This window comes from Rana temporaria (genome assembly GCF_905171775.1).
Source record: "Rana temporaria chromosome 3 unlocalized genomic scaffold, aRanTem1.1 chr3y, whole genome shotgun sequence".
Lineage (NCBI taxonomy): Eukaryota > Metazoa > Chordata > Amphibia > Anura > Ranidae > Rana > Rana temporaria.
The window spans coordinates 189,169-215,509 of record NW_024404430.1 but is presented as its reverse complement, the minus strand read 5'-3'; the positions used below and the strand labels follow the sequence as shown (position 1 = coordinate 215,509).

General features: G+C 46.3%; 1 protein-coding gene across 1 annotated transcript; it reads left to right on the top strand.

Moving 5' to 3' along the window:
• Window positions 1-424: 424 nt before the first annotated feature.
• Window positions 425-25,866, top strand: LOC120921712 (phospholipid scramblase 3-like). The gene is made up of 7 exons (XM_040334252.1): window positions 425-520; window positions 8,407-8,460; window positions 10,434-10,461; window positions 12,836-13,020; window positions 17,742-17,903; window positions 23,110-23,271; window positions 25,636-25,866. Exons 2-7 carry the CDS (start codon window positions 8,413-8,415, stop codon window positions 25,687-25,689), a joined length of 639 nt encoding a protein of 212 aa, XP_040190186.1. The 5' UTR covers window positions 425-520; window positions 8,407-8,412; the 3' UTR covers window positions 25,690-25,866.
• Window positions 25,867-26,341: the final 475 nt, after the last annotated feature.

Here is a 26,341-nt window from a genome sequence, read left to right as displayed (position 1 = left end):
AGAGGAGAGACAGCAGAGAGCGGAGGAGACTCCACCAGGAGACATCAGACCACAGAGGAGAGACAGCAGAGAGCGGAGGAGACTCCACCAGGAGACATCAGACCACAGAGAAGAGACAGCAGAGAGCGGAGGAGACTCCACCAGGAGACAGACCACAGAGGAGAGACGGCAGAGAGCGTAGGAGACTCCACCAGGAGACATCAGACCACAGAGGAGAGACAGCAAAGAGTGGAGGAGACTCCACCAGGAGACATCAGACCACAGAGGAGAGACAGCAGAGAGCGGAGGAGACTCCACCAGGAGACATCAGACCACAGAGGAGAGACAGCAGAGAGCGGAGGAGACTCCACCAGGAGACATCAGACCACAGAGGAGAGACAGAAGAGAGCGGAGGAGACTCCACCAGGAGACATCAGACCACAGAGGAGAGACAGCAGAGAGTGGAGGAGACTCCACCAGGAGACATCAGACCACAGAGGAGAGACAGCAGAGAGCGGAGGGAAGAGGTCACCTCAGAGAGGTAAGATGGAGTAGATGTGAGAACCTGATCCACCTGCTGTGAGCTTCAAGGCCAGCGGGTGTTGAGCCGAGGCTGGAGAGTTGGAGAGTGGCTTAGATCAGCCAGTACTGATTGTATTCCTATCTGACATCTCTGCTCGATCTGCAGGAGAAGGTCCGGTGCAATTGGTGATGTGCTGTTCTAGAACCAGTACCAGTATGAGTACGGGCAAGTAAGCTTGGCCAGGGGGTTATTCGGCTAATCATTCAGCTGATCAACTTCAGTGGAGCTTGAAGGGAGAGAGGTACGTTAGCCCTGAGTGACAGATTGGCAGTAGGGATGAGCCGAACACCCCTGGGTTCGGTTCGCACCAGAACCTGCGAACAGACCAAAAGTTTGTGTGAACTTTAGAACCCCGTTAAAGTCTATGGGACTCGAACGTTTGAAATCTAAAGTGCTAATTTTAAAGGCTAATATGCAAGTTATTGTCCTAAAAAGTGTTTGGGGACCCGGGTCCTGCCCCAGGGGAGTGTTTGGGGACCTGGGTCCTGCCCCAGGGGACATGTATCAATGCAAAAAAAGTTTTTAAAAAACTGACGTTTTTTTAGGAGCAGTGATTTTAATAATGCTTAAAGTGAAACAATAAAATTTAAATATTCCTTTTAATTTTGTACTTAGGGAGGTGTATAGTATGCCTGTAAAGTAGCGCTTGTTTCCTGTGCTTAGAACTGTCCCTGTACAAAATGTAATTTCTGAAGGAAAAAAGTAATTTAAAATCACTTGTGGCTTTAATGAATTGTCGGATACCAGCAATACAGAGAAAAGTCATTCATAAAAAAAGAATGCGTGGGGGTCCCCCCAAATTCAATTACCAGGCCCTTCGGGTCTGGTATGGATATTAAGGGGAACCCTGCGTCAAATAAAAAAAAAAAATATGTGGTGTTCCCCCCAAATATCCATTCCAGACCCTTCAGGTCTGATATGGATTTTAAGGGAAACTCCACCCCAAATTAAAAAAAAAATGCCGTGGACCCCACACATTTTTTTTTTATGAATGACTTTTCTCTTTATTGCCGGGAGCCGACAATTCATTATAGCGAGTGATTTTAAATTACTTTTTTTTCCCTTCAGAAATTACACTTTGTGCAGGGACAGTTCTAAGCATGGGAAACAAGCGCTACTTTACAGGCATACTATACATCCCCCCCCCCCAGGTATGAAATTTAAAGGAATATTTCACTTTTTTTGTTTCACTTAAAAGAATTATTAAAATCACTGCTGCCAAAAAAACTGCAGTTTTTAAAACTTTTTTTTGCATTGATACATGTCCCCTGGGGCAGGACCCGGGTCCCCAAACACTTTTTAGGACAATAACTTGCATATTAGCCTTTAAAATTAGCACTTTAGATTTCAAACGTTCGAGTCCCATAGACTTTAACAGGGTTCTAAAGTTCACACGAACTTGCCGCGAACACCCCAAATAGTTCGCTGTTCGGCGAACAGGCAATGTTCGAGTCGAACATGAGTTCTACTCGAACTCGAAGCTCATCCCTTATTGGCAGGGTTGAGCACATGGGACGTACCGAGCAAAGCACTGAGCAAAGCGTCAGTAAGTCTGTCAAAATTATGAGCAGAGGGAGAACAAAATCACAGAATAAGAGAAGACCGGGGCTGAGCACATTTGCCTGCAGATGAGAGGGGATTGAACCATTGTGGTCTCGGCGTAGGATGACTCAAGGTACAAGCAATACTAATAATAGACTTGTTAGCGTCTCTGATAACATTCCGGCCATTCTGGGCACTCTTAGTAGTATACCGGATAAGGATACGGACAGCTTGCATAAAAAACAACATAGCTAACAACACACCAAACAGTGTTCCTGACAATCTACTCAGCAGTACAGCAGACAGTAGGGATGAGCCTGATGTTTTCCCGATCGCAGAACAGCGAACATTATGGGGGGCGTTTGCGAGAAATTCAAGCACAGCGGAATGCCCCCATAATGCTCTGCGAGATCGTAGCGCATTGCTGTATGATGATTGGCCAAAGCATGCACCTGACCTGAATGCTTTGGCCAATCACAGCGCGCTCTGCTGAGAGCTGGCCTTTGGCCAATCATGGCTCAGGGGGACTAAGTCCATGCCCCACACTATATAAGGCTACTTACATAGCGGGCGTGTATAGGGTGTGGACGGAGAGAGATTGAGCTAGGTTAGTGGCGTGCCCGCAGTAAGTTAAATATATATATATATATATATATATATATATATATATACATTATATTTATACTCTGCATTTAGTGTAGACTTTATATTCAGTCAGTGCAGGCAGTGTAATATATATAACACATTGTATCTAAGTGGTTAAGGGGGCACAGTTGGCTGCATTTGATGGGCACAGTTGTCTGCATAAAATGGGCATAGTGGCTGCATATGATGGGCACATTTGGCTATATATGATGGGCACAGTGGTTACATATGATGGGTGCAGTTGGTTGCATATGATGGGCACAGTTGGTTGCATATGATGGGCACAGTTGGCTGCATTTGCTGGGCACAGTTGGCTGCTTATGATGGACAGAGTGGCTACATATGATGGGCACAGTTGGTTGCATATGATGGGCACAGTTGGCTGCATTTGCTGGGCACAGTTGGCTGCATATGATGGACAGAGTGGCTGCATATGATGGGCACAGTTGGCTGCATATGATGGGCACAGTTGGCTGCATATGATGGACAGAGTGGCTGCATATGATGGGCACAGTTGGCTGCATATGATGGGCAGAGTGGTTACATATGATGGGCGCAGTTGGTTGCATATGCTGGGCACAGTTGGCTGCATTTGCTGGGCACAGTTGGCTGCTTATGATGGGCAGAGTGGCTGCATATGATGGGCACAGTTGGCTGCATATGATGGGCACAGTTGGCTGCATATGATGGGAAGAGTGGCTGCATATGATGGGCACAGTTGGCTGCATATGATGGGCAGAGTGGTTACATATGATGGGCGCAGTTGGTTGCATATGATGGGCACAGTTGGTTGCATATGATGGGCACATTTGGCTGCTTATGATGGGCAGAGTGGCTGCATATGATGGGCACAGTTGGCTGCATATGATGGGCACAGTTGGCTGCATATGATGGGCACAGTTGGCTGCATATGATGGGCAGAGTGGCTGCATATGATGGGCAGAGTGGCTGCATATGATGGGCACAGTTAGCTGCATATGATGGACAGAGTGGCTGCATATGATGGACACAGTTAGCTGCATATGATGGGCAGAGTGGCTGCATATGATGGACAGAGTGGCTGCATATGATGGACAGAGTGGCTGCATATGATGGGCAGAGTGGCTGCATATGATGGGCAGAGTGGCTGCATATGATGGACAGAGTGGCTGCATATGATGGGCAGAGTGGCTGCATATGATGGGCAGAGTGGCTGCATATGATGGGCAGAGTGGCTGCATATGATGGACAGAGTGGCTGCATATGATGGGCAGAGTGGCTGCATATGATGGGCAGAGTGGCTGCATATGATGGGCAGAGTGGCTGCATATGATGGGCAGAGTGGCTGCATATGATGGGCAGAGTGGCTGCATATGATGGGCAGAGTGGCTGCATATGATGGGCAGAGTGGCTGCATATGATGGGCACAGTGACTGCAAGTGATAATTTTTTTTTTTTAAGAGACAAAGTAAAAAAAAAAAAAAAAAAAATAATAATAAAAAAAGTAAAGCGCCCCCATCCCGCTAGCTCACACAGCAAAGAAAACGTGCACATAAGTCGCGGCCGCTAATGTAAGCAGTGTTCAAATCACACATATGAGGTATCACTGCGATCCTCAGAGCGAGAGCAATAATTCTAGCACTAGACCTCCTCTGTAACTGCAACCTGGTAACCATATTTTTTTTAAAGCGTTGCCTCTGGAGATTTTTAGGTACCGTAGTTTGTCGCTATTCCACAAGTGTGCGCAATTTCAAAGCGTGACGTGTTAGGTATCTATTTACTCGGCTTAACATCATCTTTCACATTATACAAAAAAATTGAGCTTACTTCACTGTTTATTTTTTTTTTTAATTCATGAAAGTGTCTATCCCCCCCTCCTCCCCACCGCCTAAAAATTAAATTTGAAAGAATACCGTGCAAATACCGTGTGACATAAAATATTACAACAATTGTCATTTTATTCTCTAGGGTCTCTGCTAAATATATATATATATATATATATATATATATAAAATGTTTGGAGGTTCTACATCATTCTATAGCAAAACATACGGGGGGAGATTCACAAAGAGATACGACGGTGTATCCCCTGATACGCCGTCGTATCTCTGAGATCCGACGGTCGGATCTATGCGACTGATTCATAGAATCAGGTTACGCATAGATATGCCTAAGATTTCGTTTTTTTACGCGACGAATATGCAAATTCCGATTTCCGCCGATTCAGAAACGAACGCCCGCCCGCCGCTTTTTTTTTACGTTGTTTGCATTTTTCCGGTGTATACTTACCCCTGCTTTATGCGGCGTATCTTATGTTAAGTATGGCCGTCGTTCCCACGCCGAGTTTTGTTTTTGTACGTCGTTTGCGTAAGTCGGTCGTGAATACGGATGAACGTCATTGACGTTCACGCCGAAAACAATGACGTCCTAGCGACTTCATTTGGAGCATGCGCACTGGGAAAAATCGCGGCCGGCGCAGGTGCAGTACGATCGGCGCGGTGACGCGCCTGATTTAAATAATACACTCCCCCTAGCCGCGGAATTTGAATTCCGCAGGGGGAGTTACGATCCGCCGGCGCAAATTTCGAGGTAAGTGCTTTGTGAATACTGCACTAGCCTCACAAAATTGCGCCGGAGGATCGAAAAATCAGATAGATTACGCGGATCTAAAGATCCGCTAATCTATCTGAATCTACCCCACGGATTTTAACTTGTAAGCAACAAATGTCAGAAATAGGCTAATGTATGAAAGGGTTTTAAGGTCTGGTTGCATTATAGCCCGTAAAATGAAACTGAGGGACCTGCTCCTATAAGATGGTGTATGACGTGTTTTAGTTATTTGTAAAACGTAATAAAATCATAATTTGGTAGGATGGAGTAGACGTAGGAACTCTTCTATATGTTCAGAGAACACAGGAGGGGTCTATGACCCCCATACCCGGGCACTTTGTAGGGCTTAAATGTATGGTATTTTGTGGGTTGGGATGTATAGCGTTGATGAAGGAATCTATTCAACTACTTTTGTTTAGCCCAGGGGTGTCCAACCAGTGGCCCAGGGGTGTCCAACCAGTGGCCCGGGGGGGGGGGGGGGGGGGCACATGTGGCCCGCGGAAGCCCTCTGATGTGGCCCGCGACCTTCTGCTCTGGGATGGCTGGTTGGCAACCCCAGATCACGGATCGATGATCCGTCAGCCCAGAACATCAGTGTTGTGAATGAAGCCGGCGGCAGAGAAAGCAAGCGGCTGCGATAAGCCAATGCTTCCTGTATAGCACCGCCTCCTGTCACAGGCGGAGTGATACCAAATATGGGCATATCTGTTCTGCAGTGGTTACTGGGCTGCTTTCAAACTGATCAGCCGGTGCACCACCTACCTCCAATCCGATCCACTAAAGAAAAAAACAAAAGAGGATCCACCCCCTTCCGCCTGGGTCGATCGGATCGAAGGGCCCATAGAGTAGGGTTGCCACCTGTCCAGGATTCACCCGGACAGTTCGGGTTTGGGATCTTGTGTCCGGGTTTCAGTCTGCCTGAAACCCGGACACATTATTTAGACTGGGCTTTGGCTCCCCAAGTAACTGAGGTAGTCACACAAAAATCTGTTGCCATTCGGGAGATGCGGGCCGCTGTCTGGGGGCAGGTTTGGCATCACTGAGGGGGAGCCACAATGTCAGCAAGAGCAGTTTGGCCACACCCACTGTTTGCCGCAGCGCGCTGCATTACCACTCTCCTTGAGGCACCCAAAGGTGCCCCAGGTCTTTTATTATCCTATTGTGTATACTACGAAAAAAATGTGCCCTGTGCCTCTATAGTGTTCGAGTTTGGCTTGAAGAAAAGGTGGCAACCCTATCATAGAGTAGAGTGGGCTGTGTCTGTTCTCGATATGCAGAGTGGACACAGACCTGTCATCCGCCCGATCCACTCATTGTGGCCCACGACTGGTTACCAAGTCACTTAACCACTTAAGGACCTTGGCTGTTTTTCAGATTTGGCGTTTACAAGACTAAAACTGTTTTTTTTTGCTAGGAAATTACTTAAAGCGGGAGTTCACCCATTTATTTAATGTTTGCCCTTCTCCCCTTAGATTCCTGCTCGTTTTGTCTAGGGGAATCGGCTATTTGTTTTAAAATATGAGCTGTACTTACCCGTTTTCGAGATGCATCTTCTTCCGTCGCTTCCGGGTATGGGTCTTCGGGAGCGGGCGTTCCTTCTTGATTGACAGTCTTCCGAGAGGCTTCCGACGGTCGCATCCATCGTGTCACTCGTAGCCGAAAGAAGCCGAACGTCGGTGCGGCTCTATACTGCGCCTGCGCACCGACGTTCGGCTTCTTTCGGAAAATCGTGACGCGATGGATGCGACCGTCGGAAGCCTCCCGGAAGACTGTCAATCAAAATAGGAATGCCCAGTCCCGCAGCCCATACCCGGAAGCGACGGAGAAGATGCATCTCGTAAACGGTAAGTACGGATCATATTTTAAAACAAATAGCCGATTCCCCTAGACAAAACGAGCATCCATCTAAGGGGAAAAAGTGTCATGTGCGGGTGAACCTCCGCTTTAAAACCCCCCAACATTATATATATATATATTTTCTAACCACCTAGAGAATAAAATGGCGGTCATTGCAATACTTTTTGTCACACCGTATTTGCGCAGCGATCCTACAAGCGCACTTTTTTTGGAAAAAAATCACTTTTTTGAATAAAAAAATAAGACAACAGTAAAGTTAGCCTGATTTTTTTATATATATTGTGAAAGACAATGTTACGCCGAGTAAAATGATACCCAACATGTCACACTTCAAAATTGCGCCCGCTCGTGGCATGGCGTCAAACTTTTACCCTTAAAAATCTCCGTAGGCGATGTTTAAAAAATTCTATAGGTTGCATCTTTTGAGCTACAGAGGCGGTCTAGTACTAGAATTATCGCTCTTGCTCTAACGATCGTGGTGATACCTCACTTGTGTGGTTTGAACACCATTTTCATATGCGGGCGCTACTCACGTATGCGTTCGCTTCTGCGCACAAGCACATCAGTACGGGGCGCTTTAAAAAAATATGTTTTTGTTTTCTTATTTATTTTTATTTATTTTATTATTTTTTACACTGAAAGAAAAAAATGGGTCACTTTTATTCCTATTACAAGAAATGTAAACATCTCTTGTAATAGAAAAAAGCATGACAGGTCCTCTTATGTATGAGATCTGGGGGTCAAAAAGACGTCACGTCTCATATTTAGACTTAAATGCTATGCTATGGGGACAGGTGGGGGGGCCATCTTGCCCTCACTCGTATCTGGAGTGACAGAAGTCCCAATGTAGCAAATTGTGAATGGGAGCAAAATAACTCTCCCAATCCCCACTAACTTTAGCGTAGTGCCCATACTGAAAGTAAGGGGGCGCTACATATATATATATAAAATCAAAGTTTAGGAACCATATAAGAAGGTTCAAATTGATCCCAGGTTAAAGTGGACCTGTCATCAGGTAAACCTCCTTCTGCTATGTATTTGCTGGCCCCGAATCCCCAGCCATTTAAAAAAGCAGCCTCAAGAGTTAACAAAAATGGTGTCCCCCCCCCCCCCTCTTAAATTTATTCCAGGCCCTGTCCATTAGGGCATTGCTGTAATAACTTCCTGCCAGTGTGACCTGTAAAACTATTGATCTTTATTGTATATTGCAGGATATTATGGCCGGACGTCCTGTTGCTCCACCCGGACTGGAATATCTTCTTCAGGTGAGATATGTAAAGAGAACCTGTCTGGAGGGCAGATTACATACCCAGACACTGAATCTGAGGCAACAGCTGGTCTGTATAGGAAATCTTTAATGGGGAACTCCAGCCAAACCTGGATGTGGTGGGATAAGGTCGGTGCCTCTGTCAGGCAGGATATTATTATTGGCTGTGATTCTTAGTGACTTTGTCAGTCAGTGGTTATAAGTTTTGACCTATTGGAATTTCAATTCTCCCACTTCCTACCCCCGTGCCACATATACCTATCTCCCCACCTAGGCTCCCATTTCAGCACCCTAGTCACCCAAATACTCAACTCTAACACCCAGACATCACCCCAGACTCTTATCCCATCACCAAAGGCACTCATCTACTCAACCCTGACACCCATCCATCACCCCAGACTACCATCACCCTCATCACCCATCTACTCATCACTGACACCCATCCATCACCCCAGACTCTTATCCCATCACCAAAGGCACCCATCTACTCATCCCTGACACCCATCCATCACCCTAGACATATATTTTATCACCAAAGGCACTCATCTACTCAACCCTGACACCCATCCATCACCCCAGACTCACATCACCCATCTACTCATCCCTGACACCCATCCATAACCCCTGACTCTTATCCCATCCCCAAAGGCACTCATCTACTCATCCCTGACACCCATCCATCACCCCAGACTCCCATCACCCATCTACTCATCCCTGACACCCATCCATTACCACAGACTCCATCACCAAAAGCACCCATCTACTCATCCCTGACACCCATCCATCATCCTAGACATCTATTCCATCACCAAAGGCACTCATCTACTCAACCTTGACACCCATCCATCACCCCAGACATCTATTCCATCACCAAAGGCACCCATCTACTCATCCCTGGCACCCATCTATCACCCTAGAGATCTATTCCATCACCAAATGCACCCATCTACTCATCCCTGACACCCATCCATCACCCTAAACATCTATTCCATCACCAAAGGCACTCATCTACTCAACCTTGACACCCATCCATTACCCCAGACTCCCATCACTCATCTACTCAACCCTGACACCCATCCATCACCCTAGACATCTATTCCATCACCAAAGACACTCATCTACTCAACCTTGACACCCATCCATCACCTCAGACTCCCATCACCCTCATCACCCATCTACTCATCCCTGACACCCATCCATTACCCCAGACTCTTATCCCATCACCAAAGGCACTCATCTACTAATCCCTGACACCCATCCATCACCCCAGACTCCCATCACCCTCATCACCCATCTACTCATCCCTGTCACCCATCCATCACCCTAGACATCTATTCCATCACCAAAAGCACCCATCTACTCATCCCTGACACCCATCCATAACCCCAGACTCGTATCCCATCACCAAATGCACTCATCTACTCATCCCTGACACCCATCCATCAATCTAGACATCTATTCCATCACCAAAGGCACTCATCTTCTCAACCTTGACACCCATCCATTACCCCAGACTCCCATCACTCATCTACTCAACCCTGACACCCATCCATCACCCCAGACTCTTATGCCATCACCAAAGGCACTCATCTACTCAACCCTGACACCCATCCATCACCCCAGACTCCCATCACCCTCATCACCCATCTACTCATCCCTGACACCCATCTATTACCCCAGACATCTATTTCATCACCAAAGACACCCATCTACTCAACCCTGATACCCATCCATCACCCTAGAATTCTATCTTATCACCCTATGCACCCATCTATTCACCCCTGACACCCTTCCCTCACCCTAGGCACCTACCAATTCATCCCAGTAACCCCTCCACCCAGGATTCCTTGGCACTCCTCTATTTGCCCCAGACACCTATTAGTCATGGAGGTATTGATGAATATGGGAGTGTTGATGTTGGTTATGATAACTAAGAATATGCTGTTGGCTCATCTTTGTTCTGTTTAACAGGTCAATGGACTCTTAATGAAACAGACAAGTAAGTCCTGTTATTGTTTCTTTGTAAAACTCAAATATTTCCACCTTTCACCATTCCTTAAAGCGGGAGTTCACCCATTTGTAAAAAAAAAATGTTTCTCCCCTTAGCTTCCTGCTCGTTTTGTCTAGGGGAATCGGCTATTTGTATTAAAATATGAGCAGTACTTACCCGTTTTCGAGCTGCATCTTCTTCCGTCGCTTCCGGGTATGGGTCTTCGGGAGCGGGCGTTCCTTCTTGAGTGACAGCCTTCCGAGAGGCTTCCGACGGTCGCATCCATCGCGTCACTCGTAGCCGAAAGAAGCCGAACGTCGGTGCGGTTCTATACTGCGCCTGCGCACCGACGTTCGGCTTCTTTCGGAAAATCGTGACGCGATGGATGCGACCGTCGGAAGCCTCTCGGAAGCCTGTCAATCAAGAAGGAACGCCCATTCCCGAAGCCCATACCCGGAAGCGACGGAGAGGATGCATCTCGTAAACGGTAAGTACAGCTCATATTTTAAAATAAATAGCCGATTCCCCTAGACCGAACGAGCAGGAATCTAAGGGGGAAAAGTGCCCTCTAAGGGTGAACCCCCGCTTTAATTTGCCCCCGGGTGTCCATTAGTCTTTCACCAATTATCGGAATCCTCTACAAGTGTAGCCAGTTTTCCCTTCTTATCTTTAATACAATGAAAAGTTTACTGGAGAACCGTTCCTGCTGCTCTTATTGGCAGAGCTGATTAGATCTCCAGATATGACCCATTAACAATTTTGTATTAAATAGAATACAATGTGCTTTTGTATATTGCTTTATGTATTATGGTCAGATCTAAATGTTTTCTCTTTTCCAGTAAGAAATGTTTCACATTACTATTTTATATTTTATATTTCCATACCCTGCCAACAGGTGGAGCTGTAGGGCCAGATTCAGAAAGAGTTATGCCGGCGTATCAGTCATACGCCGGCATAACTCACACTTTGCGCCGGCTTATCTGTTTTTCTGTATGCAGAAAACAAGATAAGCTGGTTTGCAGCAAAGATCTGACAGGCGTAATTGTATTGCACCGTCGGATCTTAACTGCAATTTTAAAATGGCCGCTGGGGGCGTTCTCGCTGATTTACGCCGAGAATATGTAAATCAGCAAATTCACGAACGTACGCAGGCCCGACGCAGTCACTTTGCGCTGTTTACGTAAGGGTTTTCCCGGCGTAAAGATAAAGCTGCCCAAAGCAGGCGCATCCTATGTTAAGTATGGACGTCGTGACCGCGGGAAATTTGAAAATGTTTACGTTGTTTGCGTAACTCGTCCGTGAATGGGGATTTATGTCGATTGCGTTCACGTCGAAAACACCGTCATAATTCGGAGCATGCGCACTGGGATTTTTCTAAGGCCGGCGCATTCGCAGTACGTTCGGCGCGTGGACGCGCCTAATTTAAATAGGAGACGCCCCCTACCCGCCTATTTTGAATTAGGCCGCCCAATTTACGCTACGCAGCCACAACTTAACACGCAATTGATTTGTGAATACAGCACTTGCGTGTTAAGTTGCAGCGGCTTAACGTAAATAAGAAAAGTTACGCCGCCGCAACTTTGCGCGCGGCTTTCTGAATCTGGCCCGTAGTCTCCTTTGCTTACTTATCTTCACCTACCAGTAAGATGTATTACCAAAAAAGGACATAACATTGGTTCTAATATGTGTACCCAAGACCGTTTGAAGGAATTTGGGGGCCCCAAGCAAAATGGGGGCCCCCAAGCACCCCCCCGCATGCAAAGCCTACGTTAGCGCTTCACAATTTTTTTACACCCATGTTCTTACTCCCCCCCCCAGTCCCTATGTTTCTCTATTCTCACCTCCCCTTCTTCCCTGTAGGCTGCTGCTGTAGCATGACCGAGCTCCTCTTCCTCCTGTCAGTCCAGTGTTCTATCATTATTGGTCCCCAGTCCCCTATCAAATAGTGCCCGGGCCGGGTACCATGCGGTACAGGAGCTTCAGTTTCCTGTGTTCCTGGATGGACTGAAAGGAAGTGAGCACTCAGTGTGCACTTCCTGTTAGTCCGGCCGGGAACAGGAAACTGAATCTCCTGTACCACGAGTGGTAGCTGGCCGGAATGACAAGACTCCAGGAGGCAGGAGGAGGAGCTCGGACAAGCTACAGCCTGGCAAGGGGAAGTTAGGGGCCCCAGGTCAGCTCGGGGGCCCCAAGCAATTGTTTGTTTTGCCTGTCCTGTAGCGACGGGCCTGTGTGTACCTTCAGATATCTGGAATTCAGAAATGGTAGAAGTGTAGTTACATTGAAGAGGAGATGGATGTAGAAACATTTTGTGTATTTTCGCACAATCCCAGAGACGTTTTACCTCGTCCACTAAATTCTTCTTATAATTCTGTAATTTCAGGGAAAAGTATCTTCCAGATTGCTAGCACGTATGATTTGTTTGACACCAATGGCCAACTTGTGTACCAAGCCACTGAGAAGCGGAAGTTTTTTGGTCCTCGAATGGATTTAAGGGTTGCCAACACCAAAGGATATAATGTCCTCAACCTTCTTGTGCCTTTAAAGTGGTGCAGCTTGAACACCAAGGTATGAAATACTGACTGTCCGAACAGTGGGGTCCTGTGAAATGAGTGAAAACCCTAGAAGTAGCATTGATTCTAAGCTCCATTGTCCTTTTCTTATATGCTACAACCTTCTAATAAAATACAAGACATGGACCTCTAGCATTAGTTGCAGATCCCTATATTCACTGGGCTAGGAATGTGGTGATGAGTTCATTGTCCATAACAACATGGGGAGAAGGTGCCTAGTCACAGGCCATTGCTGCCCCATTCTTCCTGGCAAGTTACCCTCTCAATATCAGGAGCATGTTGTCTTATATGGTTCCAGAGGGAGGGGTGCACAATCACCACCCCCTTTGCTAGCCAGCAGGATGCATGCCTAGATAATGGACTTATATGTATTTTTAGGGGGGTTCCACACATTTTTTTTTAACCTGTGTGGGGGCCCCATTAAGAATCCGTATCAGACCTCTACCTAGGAGAAAGGCCTGATATGGATTTTGAGAACCCACATATATTTTTTTTTAATCAGCAGTGCATGTTGCCTGGTGTGTTTCACAAGGGGGCCATGTGCTCCCCCCTTTCCTGGCCACCAAGGTTTTATGCATTGACAGGCATATGGATTTTAATTCAAGGCATGAACCTCTAGGACTGGTAAGATACAAGACATGGTCCTTTAGGACTAGTGAGATACAAGATATGGTCCTCTAGGACTGGTGAGATACAAGACATGGGGCCATATTCTTAAAAGGCTTACAACGGCGCAATGCCATTTGCGCCGTCGTAAGTCGTAATCTGGTCCGGCGTATCTATGCAACTGATTCTTAGAATCAGTTACGCATAGATATCCCTTAGATCTGACAGGCGTAAGGCTATTACGCTGTCAGATCTTAAATGCAATTTTTTTTCCCGCCGCTAGGTGTCGCCTCGTCATTTTCCCAGTCGTCAATGCAAATTAGCTAGTTACGCGAGATTCCCGAACGTACGTGCGGACGACGCAGTGAATTTACGACGTTTCCGTAAGCGTAAACTTGCCCCTGCTTTAGGTCCGTCGTAAGTCATGTTAAGTATGGCGTCGGGTCAGCGTCGTCTTTTCCGTTGTTTACGTCGTTTTTGTAAGTCGTTCGCGAATACGACTTTAAGTCAATGACGCTCACGTCGGCGTCATTGACGTTTTCCGTCATGAGCTGGAGCATGCGCACTGGGCTATTTTTATGCCCGGCGCATGCGCAGTTCGATCGTCGCGGGGGCGCGCTTAATTTAAATACAAGCCGCCCCCTTTGAATTACACGGCCTTACGCCGGGCCATTTACACTACGCCGCCGCAAATTAACGGAGCAAGTGCTTGGAGAATACGGCACTTGCTCCAGTAATTTGCAGCGGCGAAGTGTAAATGGCTTACGCTACACCGCCGCAGATTCTACCAGAATCTGGCCCATGGTCTCTAGGACTAGTGAGATACAAGACATGGGGCTAGATTCAGGTAGACTTACGACAGGCATATCAGTAGATACGCCGTCGTAAGTCTGAATCCGCGCCGTCGTATATTTAAGCGTATGCTCAAATTGAGATACGCTTAAATGTTGCTAAGATACGACCGGCGTAAGTCTCCTACGCCGTCGTATCTTAGCTGTCTATTTACGCTGGCCGCTAGGGGCGTGTACGCTGATTTACGCCTAGAATATGTAAATCAGCAAGATTCGCCTATTCACGAACGTACGCATGTCCGTCGCAGTAAAGATACACTGTTTACGTAAGGCGTTTTCAGGCGTAAAGATAAACCACCAAAAACATGGTGCAGCCAATGTTAAGTATGGACGTCGGACAGCCGTCAGATTTTTCACGTTTTGCGTTGTTTGCGTAACTCATCCGTGAATAGGGCTGGGCCTAAGTTACGTTCACTTTGAAAGCATTGACTTTTTGCGACGTGATTTGGAGCATGCGCACTGGGATACTTTCACGGACGGCGCATTCGCTGTTCGTTCGAAGCGTCATTTACGCGAGGTCACGATTAATTTACATAAAACCCGCCCACCTCTTCCACATTTGAATTAGGCGGGCTTACGCAGGCCAATTTACGCTACGCCGAAAGTTAAGCCGCGGTATGTGAATCTAGCCAATGGTCTCTAGGACGGGTGAGATACAAGACATGGTCCTCTAGAACTGGTGAGATACAAGGCAAAGCCCTCTAGGACTGGTGAGATACAAGGCTTGACCCTCTAGGACTGGTGAGATACAAGACATGACCCTCTAGGACTGGTGAGATACAAGACATGACCCTCTAGGACTGGTGAGATACAAGGCTTGGCCCTCTAGGATATTAAATACGCTAAGGGGAGGAAGGAATCCAATGGGAGACCTTCTAATAATTGGACATATGATAAATGTCCCTCTAGGACTGGTGAGATACAAGACACAGCCCTCTATGACTGGTGAGATACAAGACATGGCCCTCTATGACTGGTGAGATACAAGACATGGCCCTCTAGGACTGGTGAGATACAAGACATGGACCTCTAGGACTGATGAGATACAAGACATGGCCCTCTTGGACTGATAAGATACAAGACATGACCCTCTTGGACTGATAAGATACAAGACACAGCCCTCTAGGACTGGTGAGATACAAGACATGACCCCCTAGGACTAGTGAGATACAAGGCTTGACCCTCTAGGATATTAAATACGCTAATGGGAGGAAGGAAACCAATGGGAGACCTTCTAATAATTGGACATATGATAAATGGCCCTCTAGGACTGATGAGATACAAGACATGGCCCTCTAGGACTGGTGAGATACAAGATATGGTCCTCTAGGACTGGTGAGAAACAATACATGGCCCTCTAGGACTGGTGAGATACAAGACACAGCCCTCTAGGACTGGTGAGATACAAGGCATGGCCCTCTAGGACTGGTGAGATACAAGGCATGGCCCTCTAGGACTGGTGAGATACAAGGCTTGACCCTCTAGGACTGGTGAGATACAAGACATGACCCTCTAGGACTGGTGAGATACAAGACATGACCCTCTAGGACTGGTGAGATACAAGGCTTGGCCCTCTAGGATATTAAATACGCTAAGGGGAGGAAGGAATCCAATGGGAGACCTTCTAATAATTGGACATATGATAAATGTCCCTCTAGGACTGGTGAGATACAAGACACAGCCCTCTATGACTGGTGAGATACAAGACATGGCCCTCTATGACTGGTGAGATACAAGACACAGCCCTATATGACTGGTGAGATACAAGACATGGCTCTCTAGGACTGGTGAGATACAAGACATGGCCCTCCAGGATTGGTGAGATACAAGACATGGCCCTCTAGGACTGGTGAGATACAAGACATGGCCCTCTAGGACTGATGAGATACAAGACATGGCCCTCTTGGACTGATAAGATACAAGACATGACCCTCTTGGACTGATAAGATACAAGACACAGCCCTCTAGGACTGGTGAGATACAAGACATGACCCCCTAGGACTAGTGAGATACAAGGCTTGACCCTCTAGGATATTAAATACGCTAATGGGAGGAAGGAATCCAATGGGAGACCTTCTAATAATTGGACATATGATAAATGTCCCTCTAGGACTGATGAGATACAAGACATGGCCCTCTAGGACTGGTGAGATACAAGATATGGTCCTCTAGGACTGGTGAGATACAAGACATGGCTCTCTAGGACTGATGAGATACAATACATGGCCCTCTAGGACTGATGAGATACAAGACATGGCCCTCTCGGACTGATAAGATACAAGACACAGCCCTCTAGGACTGGTGAGATACAAGACATGGCCCTCTAGGACTGGTGAGATACAAGACATGGCCCTCTAGGACTGGTGAGATACAAGACATGGTCCTCTAAGACTGGTGAGATACAAGACATGGCCCTCTAGGACTGGCGAGATACAAGACATGGCCCTCTAGGACTGGTGAGATACAAGACATGGCCCTCTAAGACTGGTGAGATACAAGACATGGTCCTCTAAGACTGGTGAGATACAAGACATGGCCCTCTAGGACTGGTGAGATACAAGACATGGTCCTCTAGGACTGGTGAGATACAATACATGGCCCTCTAAGACTGATGGCATGCAATACATGACCCCCTGTAGCTGTTCTTTATGGTTTTGCAAAAATAGAAGATATTTACTTCTTGGACTGGTAAGATTCAAGACATGATCTTCTACAACTGGTGTTATATCGGTACGGTCCTCTAGGACTAGTTGGATATGATGTACGGTTAACTAGTTAGATGATCTTCAACAACTGGCGAGATAAGACCTGAAACACTAAAGCTGTGATAATTAAAGCCTTTGTCTTCTAAGACTCATTAGATATACTGTAAGGCACAAACGTATAGAGCTAGTTATATCAAAGCCATGGACCTCTAGGACCAGTACAAAAGAGCGTATGGATTTTTAGGACTGATGACGTACAAGTCTCTGGTCTCTAGGACTGTTGTGATACAACATATGGTCTTAGACTGGTGAAAACAAATGCACAGCTTTGAAAACTAAAGGGACTGATGGAATATAAAACTTGGTATCTGGGTGGAGCTGGTTACAAGATTTGGTCCACTAAAGTTGGTTAGATATAAAATATGTTCCTCTTATCTTAGGACTGATAATGACAAGTAATGGACCCAGATAAACCTCCTGGACAGTCCAAGTGCAGTTCTGGATGCGGTGACCAAACTCATTAGACAACCTCTTGTGACAATGTATTATTATAGTTGCAGGTCTCCAGTTCCTCCGGGGAGCTCCTCGGCTACATAGTCGAACAGTGGACAAGTTTAACCTTAAGCTTCCACATCTTGGATCCATCGGGACTTGTTTGTCTTAAAGTGAAAGGTCCAGGATGGGGGGCCGGCTTCATGTCTGACCTCCATTATAAGGTCAGTCTATCAACAAGTGTCAAATGCTTTAGAAAAAAACTTGTAGATAATATCATCGGGGTACCACTGCCACGTGGTTGAGGTGAACATCTACCATGCTTCCTGCCCACTGTGGAATTTTATTGGTTTGTTGTCCTTGGAAAGGAGGGGGAAAATCTTCACAATTATTTTCCACACCTGTCACCCAGTTTTATAACCTGACTCTGATGTAAGAAAAAAACATGCCTTTTTTGTTTTTTGCAGTCTTTTTTTTTCAGAAAAGCTCAGCGCTAAAAAAATGCACAAATATTAGTAGTACCTAAGTAAACACAGTAATATAGCGTATACGTGAACACACTATTTGAGTGACAATATTCAAAGCATCAATAAAATTAAATGCAAGAAGGAATAATAAATCTAAATGAAGAGCCAAGGAAAGGTTGGTGACCTTCCCAGAGTGCAAAAAAAGGAGGAAAGGTGTAAGTGCCATTTGACCTCCAAGCCTCCACACAGCAAGGCCGCACATCACCTCAGTGCAACAAGAGGGGGTCTTAACGGAATAAAATTACCTCCAATCAAGAGTGCCCCCCCCCAAAAAAAATCCATACCAGGCCCTTTGAGTCTGGTATGGATTTTAAGGGAAACCCAATGCCAAAATTTGAACAAAATGGTGTGAGGTCCCTCCAGACCCTTATCCAAGCATTAAGCCCAGCAGGTCAGGAAAGTGGGGGGCGAGCGAGCAGAGGGGGAGTGCTTTGTCCCCAAATCACTTTGTCCCCATGTTGATAGGGACAAGGGCCTCTTCCCGACAACCCTGTGCTGTGGTTGTGGTGGTCTGTGAATATGGGGCTTATCGGAATCTGGAAGCCCCCTTTAACAAAGGGGCACCCAGACCCCAGCCCCCTTCTTATGTAACCTATTCACCAAAAAGTGTGAAAAATAAAGACAGGAGGCAATTTTTGACAATTCCTTTTATAAAAAAAAAACCAATGTCCCCCCACGCCATTTAAAAAAAAAAAATTCTATTGACAGTGTTGTGACGATAAAGGTCCCCCGTCGAATAATGCCCACCCTGTACTGTGCAGGGTCAGCGCTTGTGCAGTACAAAGGAATACAAAGCCGCCAAAAGGCTCCGAACATAAAGAGCTGTACACAGCACCTGAGCACAGCAGATGACTTTGTGCCACTTGCTCCCATGCGCTCCCAAAGCTCGTGGAACTCTGCAAGGGGCGGATATAATGTTGATTAAAGCGTGTGAGGGGCGGATGCCTACAGAAGAGGCCGCGTTTAATAATGATGGGCTGAGCTGATAAATTGGGGGTGGATTTCTCAGTAAACTACACAGGTTTCTCAATAAAACATCCGCCCCTTTGAGAAATCCACCCCCATCATATGAGCTCTGCCCATCATCATAAAATACGGCCTCTTCTGTATGCATCTGCCCCATTGCAGAGTTCAATGAATGATACACCCATCCCTTGCAGAGTTGTACGAACATCGGGAGCGTGCGGTAGCATGTGGCACAATGTCATCTTCATTGCGCAGGCGCTGTGTACAGCTGATTAACAGCTGTTCATGTTCGGAGACTTTCAGCGGCTTCGTAGTGCACCATACGGGGGGCAATATTCAACGAGGGGTCATTTATCGCCAAAACATTGGCAATTCAGCTGTCAGCGGGGAAGCCCATTGACAGCTGATGACTCATCCGTTGTTAAGGACGCTGCGGCCAGCTTTCCGGCCCGCTTTTTAACATCCAGCTATTCATTGTGCCCTGATTGGACAAAGCCTTGTCCAATCAGGGCTTAGAATGCACTGTGTGTTGTGGGTGTTCACCGAACGGGTCAACAGTCAATAATCGGGCCAAACTTTTGCTTGGTCCGAACAGTTCACCCATCTCTAATAATTACCACTTGGTTCTGGCTACCGGGAGGTTAATTAACTACACCCAGCTTTGCTGTCTGTGCCTTAGTATTTTACCAAAGTTCCTGACTTAGCCCCTGCCCACTGTGGCTTCTTGCTATCTGTTACCCCAGCTATTCTGTTCCAGTCCAACCCAGTCAATTCCTGTTCCTCCTTAGGCCCTGCTTCTTTGTTTGGCCACATTCTTGTATGTACAGCATGTGGCCACATTTATGTGGACTAGGGATGAGCTTCGAGTTTGAGTCCACAGTTCGGCGAACAGCGAACAATTTGTGGTGTTTGCAGCAAATTCGAAAAGCCGCGGAACACCCTGTAAAAGTCTATGGGAGAATTCTAAAGTGTTAATTTTAAAGGTTAATTTTCAAGTTATTGTCTTAACAAGTGTTTGGGGACCCGGGTCCTGCCCCAGGGGAGTGTTTGGGGACCCGGGTCCTGCCCCAGGGGAGTGTTTGGGGACCTGGGTCCTGCCCCAGGGGAGTGTTTGGGGACCTGGGTCCTGCCCCAGGGGAGTGTTTGGGGACCTGGGTCCTGCCCCAGGGGAGTGTTTGGGGACCTGGGTCCTGCCCCAGGGGAGTGTTTGGGGACCTGGGTCCTGCCCCAGGGGAGTGTTTGGGGACCCCGGGTCCTGCCCCAGGAGAGTGTTTGGGGACCCGGGTCCTGCCCCAGGAGAGTGTTTGGGGACCTGGGTCCTGCCCCAGGGGACATGTATCAATGCAAAAAAAAGTTTTAAAAACTGCAGTTTTTTCAGGAGCAGTGAATTTAATGATGCTTAAAGTGAAACAATAAAAGTGAAATATTCCTTTAAATTTTGTACCTGCTGGGTGTCTATAGTATGTCTGTAAAGTGGCACATGTTTCCCATGTTTAGAACTGTCCCTGCACAAAGTGTAATTTCTGAAAAAAAAAATGACAGGGGTCCTCCCCCCAGTCCATTACTAGGCCCTTTGGGTCTGGAATGAATATTAAGGGGAACCCCTGCCATTTTTTTATTTTATCTGTATTGCCGGGACCCGGCAATTCATTAATAGCGCAAGTAGTTTTAAATGACTTTTTTCCTTCAGAAATGACACTTTGTGCAGGGATTGTTCTAAACGAAAAATGCGCTACTTTACAGGCATACTATAGACACCCCCCAGGTAAGAAATTTAAAAGGAATATTTCACTTTTATTGTTTCACTTTAACCATTATTAAAACGGCTGTTTTTAAAATGTTGTTTTGCATTGATACATGTCCCCTGGGGCAGGACCCGGGTCCCAAAAAAACGCTTTATGACAATAACTTGAAAATTAACCTTTAAAATTAGCACTTTTGATTTTTCATGTTCGTGTCCCATAGACTTTAACAGTGTTCGCGTGTTCGATCAAAACTTTTGCCTGTTCACATGTTCTGGTGCGAACCGAACTGGGGGGTGTTCGGGTCATCCCTACTGTGGACCCACCTCCATCCATTGAATCCAGGTGTTTCCAGTGAATGGTACAGTTATTATGAGATTGTTCAAAAATTGTGGTAACAGTTTGGTGAAGACCCTTTTCTTTTCCACCATGACGGACCCGTGTACAAAATGACACGGTGTGACACGGAATGCATTGTAACACCAATGGTACCCCAGGTCTTCTTAACCAAAATTAAAGCGGGGGTTCACCCTTAGAGGGCACTTTTCCCCCTTAGCTTCCTGCTCGTTTTTACTAGGGGAATCGGCTATTTATTTTAAAATATGTGCAGTACTTACCCGTTTACGAGATGCATCCTCTCCGTCGCTTCCGGGTATGGGCTTCGGGAATGGGCGTTCCTTCTTGATTGACAGTCTTCCGAGAGGCTTCCGACGGTCGCATCCATCGCGTCACGAATTTTTGATGGAAAAAGTCTGACAGACTTTTTCCATTGGATATTCCGACCATGTGTATGCCCCATTGGACTTATTCCATCGTAAATTCTGAGGAATTCCGTCGGATTTCAGATAGAGAACATGTTCTCTCTTATGCCAATGGAATGCCGTGGGTGATTTTGGCCGGTCAAAAGTCCGACCATGTGTTATAAAAGAGAGATTAATGCTGAAATGTGCGAGGTGCTCTATTAACCACTTAAGGACCGCCTCCTGCACATTTACGTCGGCAGAATGACGCGGCTGGGCACAAGCACGTACCTGTACGTCCTCTTTAAGTGCCCAGCCGTGGGTCGCGGGCGCGCACCCACAACCCGGTCCGAAGCTCCGTGACCGCGGCCGCGGCACCTGCGGACCCGATCGCCGCTGGAGTCCCGCGATCGGGTCCCCGGAGCTGAAGAACGAGGAGAGCTGTGTGTAAACATAGCTTCCCTGTTCTTCACTGTGGCACTGTCATTGATCGTGTGTTCCCTGATATAGGGAAACACAATAAATGACGTCACACGTCCAGCCCCGCCCACCTACAGTTAGAAACACATATGAGGTCACACTTAACCCCTTCAGCGCCCCCTAGTGGTTAACTCCCAAACTGCCACTGTCATTTTCACAGTAAACAATACATTTTTATAGCATTTTATGCTGTGAAAATGACAATTGTCCCAAAAATGTGTCGAAATTGTCCGATGTGTCCGCCATAATGTCGCAGTCACGAAAAAAATCGCTGATCTCCACCATTAGTAGTAAAAAAAAAATATTAATAAAAATGCAATAAAACTATCCCCTATTTTGTAAACACTATACATTTTGCGCAAACCAATCGATAAACGCTTATTGTGATTTTTGTTTGACAAAAAATAGGTAGAAGAATACGTATCGGCCTAAACTTAGGGAAAAAAAAACGTTTTTATATATATTTTTGGGGGATATTTATTATAGCAAAAAGGAAAAAATATAGATTTTTTTTCAAAATTGTCGCTCTATTTTTGTTTGTAGCGCAAAAAATAAAAACCGCAGAGGTGATCAAATACCACCAAAAGAAAGCTCTATTTGTGGGGAAAAAATGACGTCAATTTTGTTTGGGAGCCACGTCGCACAACTGCGCAATTGTCAGTTAAATCGACGCAGTGCCGAATCGCAAAAACTGGCCGGGTCCTTTACCTGCATTTTGGTCCGGGTCTTAGGTGGTTAAACTGAATATGTCTCCTTAAAAATGGATAATTATGAGCTATGGGAATCATTTAGGGGAAGTTTCACATTTGTTCCAATATAAACAGAGCCAGTGATAATGGGAGAGTTTATTGGGAATAGGAACTGAAATATTTTAAACTTTATATAGAAGAAGTGTAATGTCCTGTCCTCTTATAATTGATCTTCTCCATGTAGACACTTTGGTGGTCATGATGATCTCCTGTCTTCTCCCTCCAGGTTCTATCTGCTGACAAAACCACACAAGTCGGGGTCATCACACATGTGTGGCGGGGGTTAGCCAAAGAGATGTTCAGCTCGAAGGACAACTATACTATTAATTTCCCAATGGACCTCCATGTCTCCATGAAAGCCATGCTGATGGCCTGCGCCTTGTTCATTGTGAGTTTGATCCTGTGAACACTGCAATGTGTGAGGGTGGAGAGAACACTGCAATGTCGGAGATTATCTGTGCTGTAGTCTCTTCCTATCTTCATGTCTTCTGCACACTTTCTGCTTGATCTGTCTGTCCCGTGGCCTCTATACATTTGCTCTGTGTTCTGTCCTACTTACTGAATGTTATCTGTTCAATTTGCTGTGTACACTTCCTGAGTCTTTTGTATTTCACACACGTGCCACCTGTCCTTTATCTTCCCAATGCTTAATGTGTGCTATCCTGTGTCCTCTGTACACTTCCTGGGTTATCTGTCCTGGGTCTTCTATACACTTCCTGTGTTATCTGTCCTGTGTCCTCTGTACACTTCCTGTGCTATCTGTCCCTTGTCCTCTGTACACTTCCTGTGTTATCTGTCCTGTGTCCTCTGTACACTTCCTGTGTTATCTGTCCTGTGTCCTCTGTACACTTCCTGTGTTATCTGTCCTGTGTCCTCTGTACACTTCCTGTGTTATCTGTCCTGTGTCCTCTGTACACTTCCTGTGTTATCTGTCCTGTGTCCTCTGTACATGTCTTGATTTATCTGTTCTGTGTCCTCTGTACACCTCCTATGTTATCTGTCCTGTGTCCTGGGTACACTTCCTGTGTTATCTGTCCCATGTCATTGGTTCACTTCCTGTGTTATCTGTCCCATGTCCTCGGTACACTCCCTGTGTTATCTGTCCTGTGTCCTCTGTACATTTCCTGTGTTATCTGTCCTGTGTCCTCTGTACATGTCTTGATTTATCTGTTCTGTGTCCTCTGTACACTTCCTATGTTATCTGTCCTGTGTCCTGGGTACACTTCCTGTGTTATCTGTCCCATGTCATTGGTTCACTTCCTGTGTTATCTGTCCCATGTCCTCGGTACACTTCCTGTGTTATCTGTCCCATGTCCTCTGTATACTTCCTGTGTTATCTGTCCCATGTCCTCTGTACACTTCCTGTGTGATCTGTCCTGTGTTTCCTTTGTACACTTCCTGTGTGATCTGTCCCATGTCATCTGTACGCTTCCTGTGTCCTCTGTACACTTCCTGTGTTATCTGTCCCGTGTCCTCTGTACACTTCCTGTGTGATCTGTCCTGTGTTCTCTGTACACTTCCTGTGTGATCTGTCCCGTATCCTCTGTACACTTCCTGTATTATCTGTCCTGTGTCCTCTGTACACTTCCTGTGTCCTCTGTACACTTCCTGTGTTATCTGTCCGTTTCCTCTGTACACTTCTTGTGTGATCTGTCCTGTGTCCTCTGTACACTTTCTGTGTTATCTGTCCTGTGTCATTTGTACACTTCCTGTTTTATCTGTCCTGTGTCCTCTGCACACTTCCAGTGTTATCAGTCCTGTGTCCTCTGTACACTTCCTGTGTTATCTGTTCTGTGTCCTCTGTACACTTCCTGTATTATCTGTCCTGTGTCCTCTGTACACTTCCTGTGTTATCTGTTCTGTGTCCTCTGTACACTTCCTGTGTTATCTGTCCTGTGTCCTTTGTACACTTCCTGTGTTATCTGTCCTGTGTCCTCTGTACACTTCCTGTATTATCTGTCCTGTGTCCTTTGTACACTTTCTGTGTTATCTGTCCTGTGTCATTTGTACACTTCCTGTTTTATCTGTCCTGTGTCCTCTGCACAATTCCAGTGTTATCTGTCCTGTGTCCTCTGTACACTTCCTGTGTTATCTGTTCTGTGTCCTCTGTACACTTCCTGTGTTATCTGTCCTGTGTCCTCTGTACACTTCCTGTGTTATCAGTCCCTTGTCTAATGTACACTTCCTGTGTTATCAGTCCCTTGTCTAATGTACACTTCCTGTGTTATCAGTCCCTTGTCTAATGTACACTTCCTGTGTTATCAGTCCCTTGTCTAATGTACACTTCCTGTGTTATCAGTCCCTTCTCTAATGTACACTTCCTGTGTTATCAGTCCCTTGTCTAATGTACACTTCCTGAATAGAGAAGTAAATAAAAAATAACACAAATTAACCTGCACAGTCCGAGTAGCGGAAAACACCAGAACTAGTCACACTGTCATGTGATGAAATATGGCGACACTCCATACATAATATAATAGAAAGCCAAAGATGGCCAATGTGTTACAACAGTTCCCCAATGGCAGCCGGGAAGAAGGTGACAACTGGTAACAATGTGGTCGGTCCCACCTCCCTCCTTTCATCCACCAATGTGTGTGTCTTACCAGAGCTGGAAAAGCTTGGTAGGAACCCAATCGAATGGGTCTAACCCTTCTCTGTTCCACCAATATCCTAAAAAAAAATTCCTTTCTATCATGTTGGAAGTCATGGAGCATTTATTTGGGGTGACCAGAACTATTTTTTTGTCTTTCAGGACCTTCTAAATGAAGAGCGCAGGCAACGGTCCCAAGCTTCGAGCCACCACTGATTGGAAGCTATGCCAGCCAATCCGCAGACTCCTCTTTTCCGAAAGATCATATGTGTTCTGTACCTGTCAAACATAGTATGAAGATCCTCTGGTTTTAATCCTCTTATGCCACGTACACACGATAGAATCCATCCGCTGAAAAATCCCAGCAAATGGGTTTCAGCGGATAGATCCTATGGTGTGTACACTCCAGCGGATCTGTTTCCGCGGATATTTCTCCCCTGGGATGGATTAAAGCAGATCGAATATTTGCTGACATGCAGAACAAATCCATCTGCTGGAGTCCATCCCAACGGATGGATCCGCTCGTCTGTATAGACTCACCGGATCCATCCGTCCAAAGGAATCCCCCGCATGCGTCGTAATGATTCGACGCATGCGTGGAATTCCTTATATGACAGCGTCGCGCACGTCGCCGCGTCATAATCGCGGCGACGGCGCGACACGTCATCGCCAGAAGATTTCGGCGCGGATTTCAATGCGATGGTGTGTACACTCCATCGCATGAAAATCCTCCGAAATCCTCGAGAGGATTTATCCGCGGAAACGGTCCGCTGGACCGTATTCGCGGATAAATTCTATCGTGTGTATGGGGCCTTAGGGCTGGGTTCACACTTATGCGAATTGGATGCTGGTTTCCTCCGCATCCAAT

Coding starts and splice junctions, on each gene's coding strand:
- LOC120921712 (XM_040334252.1), top strand. CDS start 8,413: ATGGCCGGACGTCCTGTTGCTCCACCCGGACTGGAATATCTTCTTCAG. Junction 8,461..10,433: donor GACTGGAATATCTTCTTCAG/GTGAGATATGTA, acceptor TCTGTTTAACAG/GTCAATGGACTCTTAATGAA. Junction 23,272..25,635: donor TGGCCTGCGCCTTGTTCATT/GTGAGTTTGATC, acceptor TTTGTCTTTCAG/GACCTTCTAAATGAAGAGCG.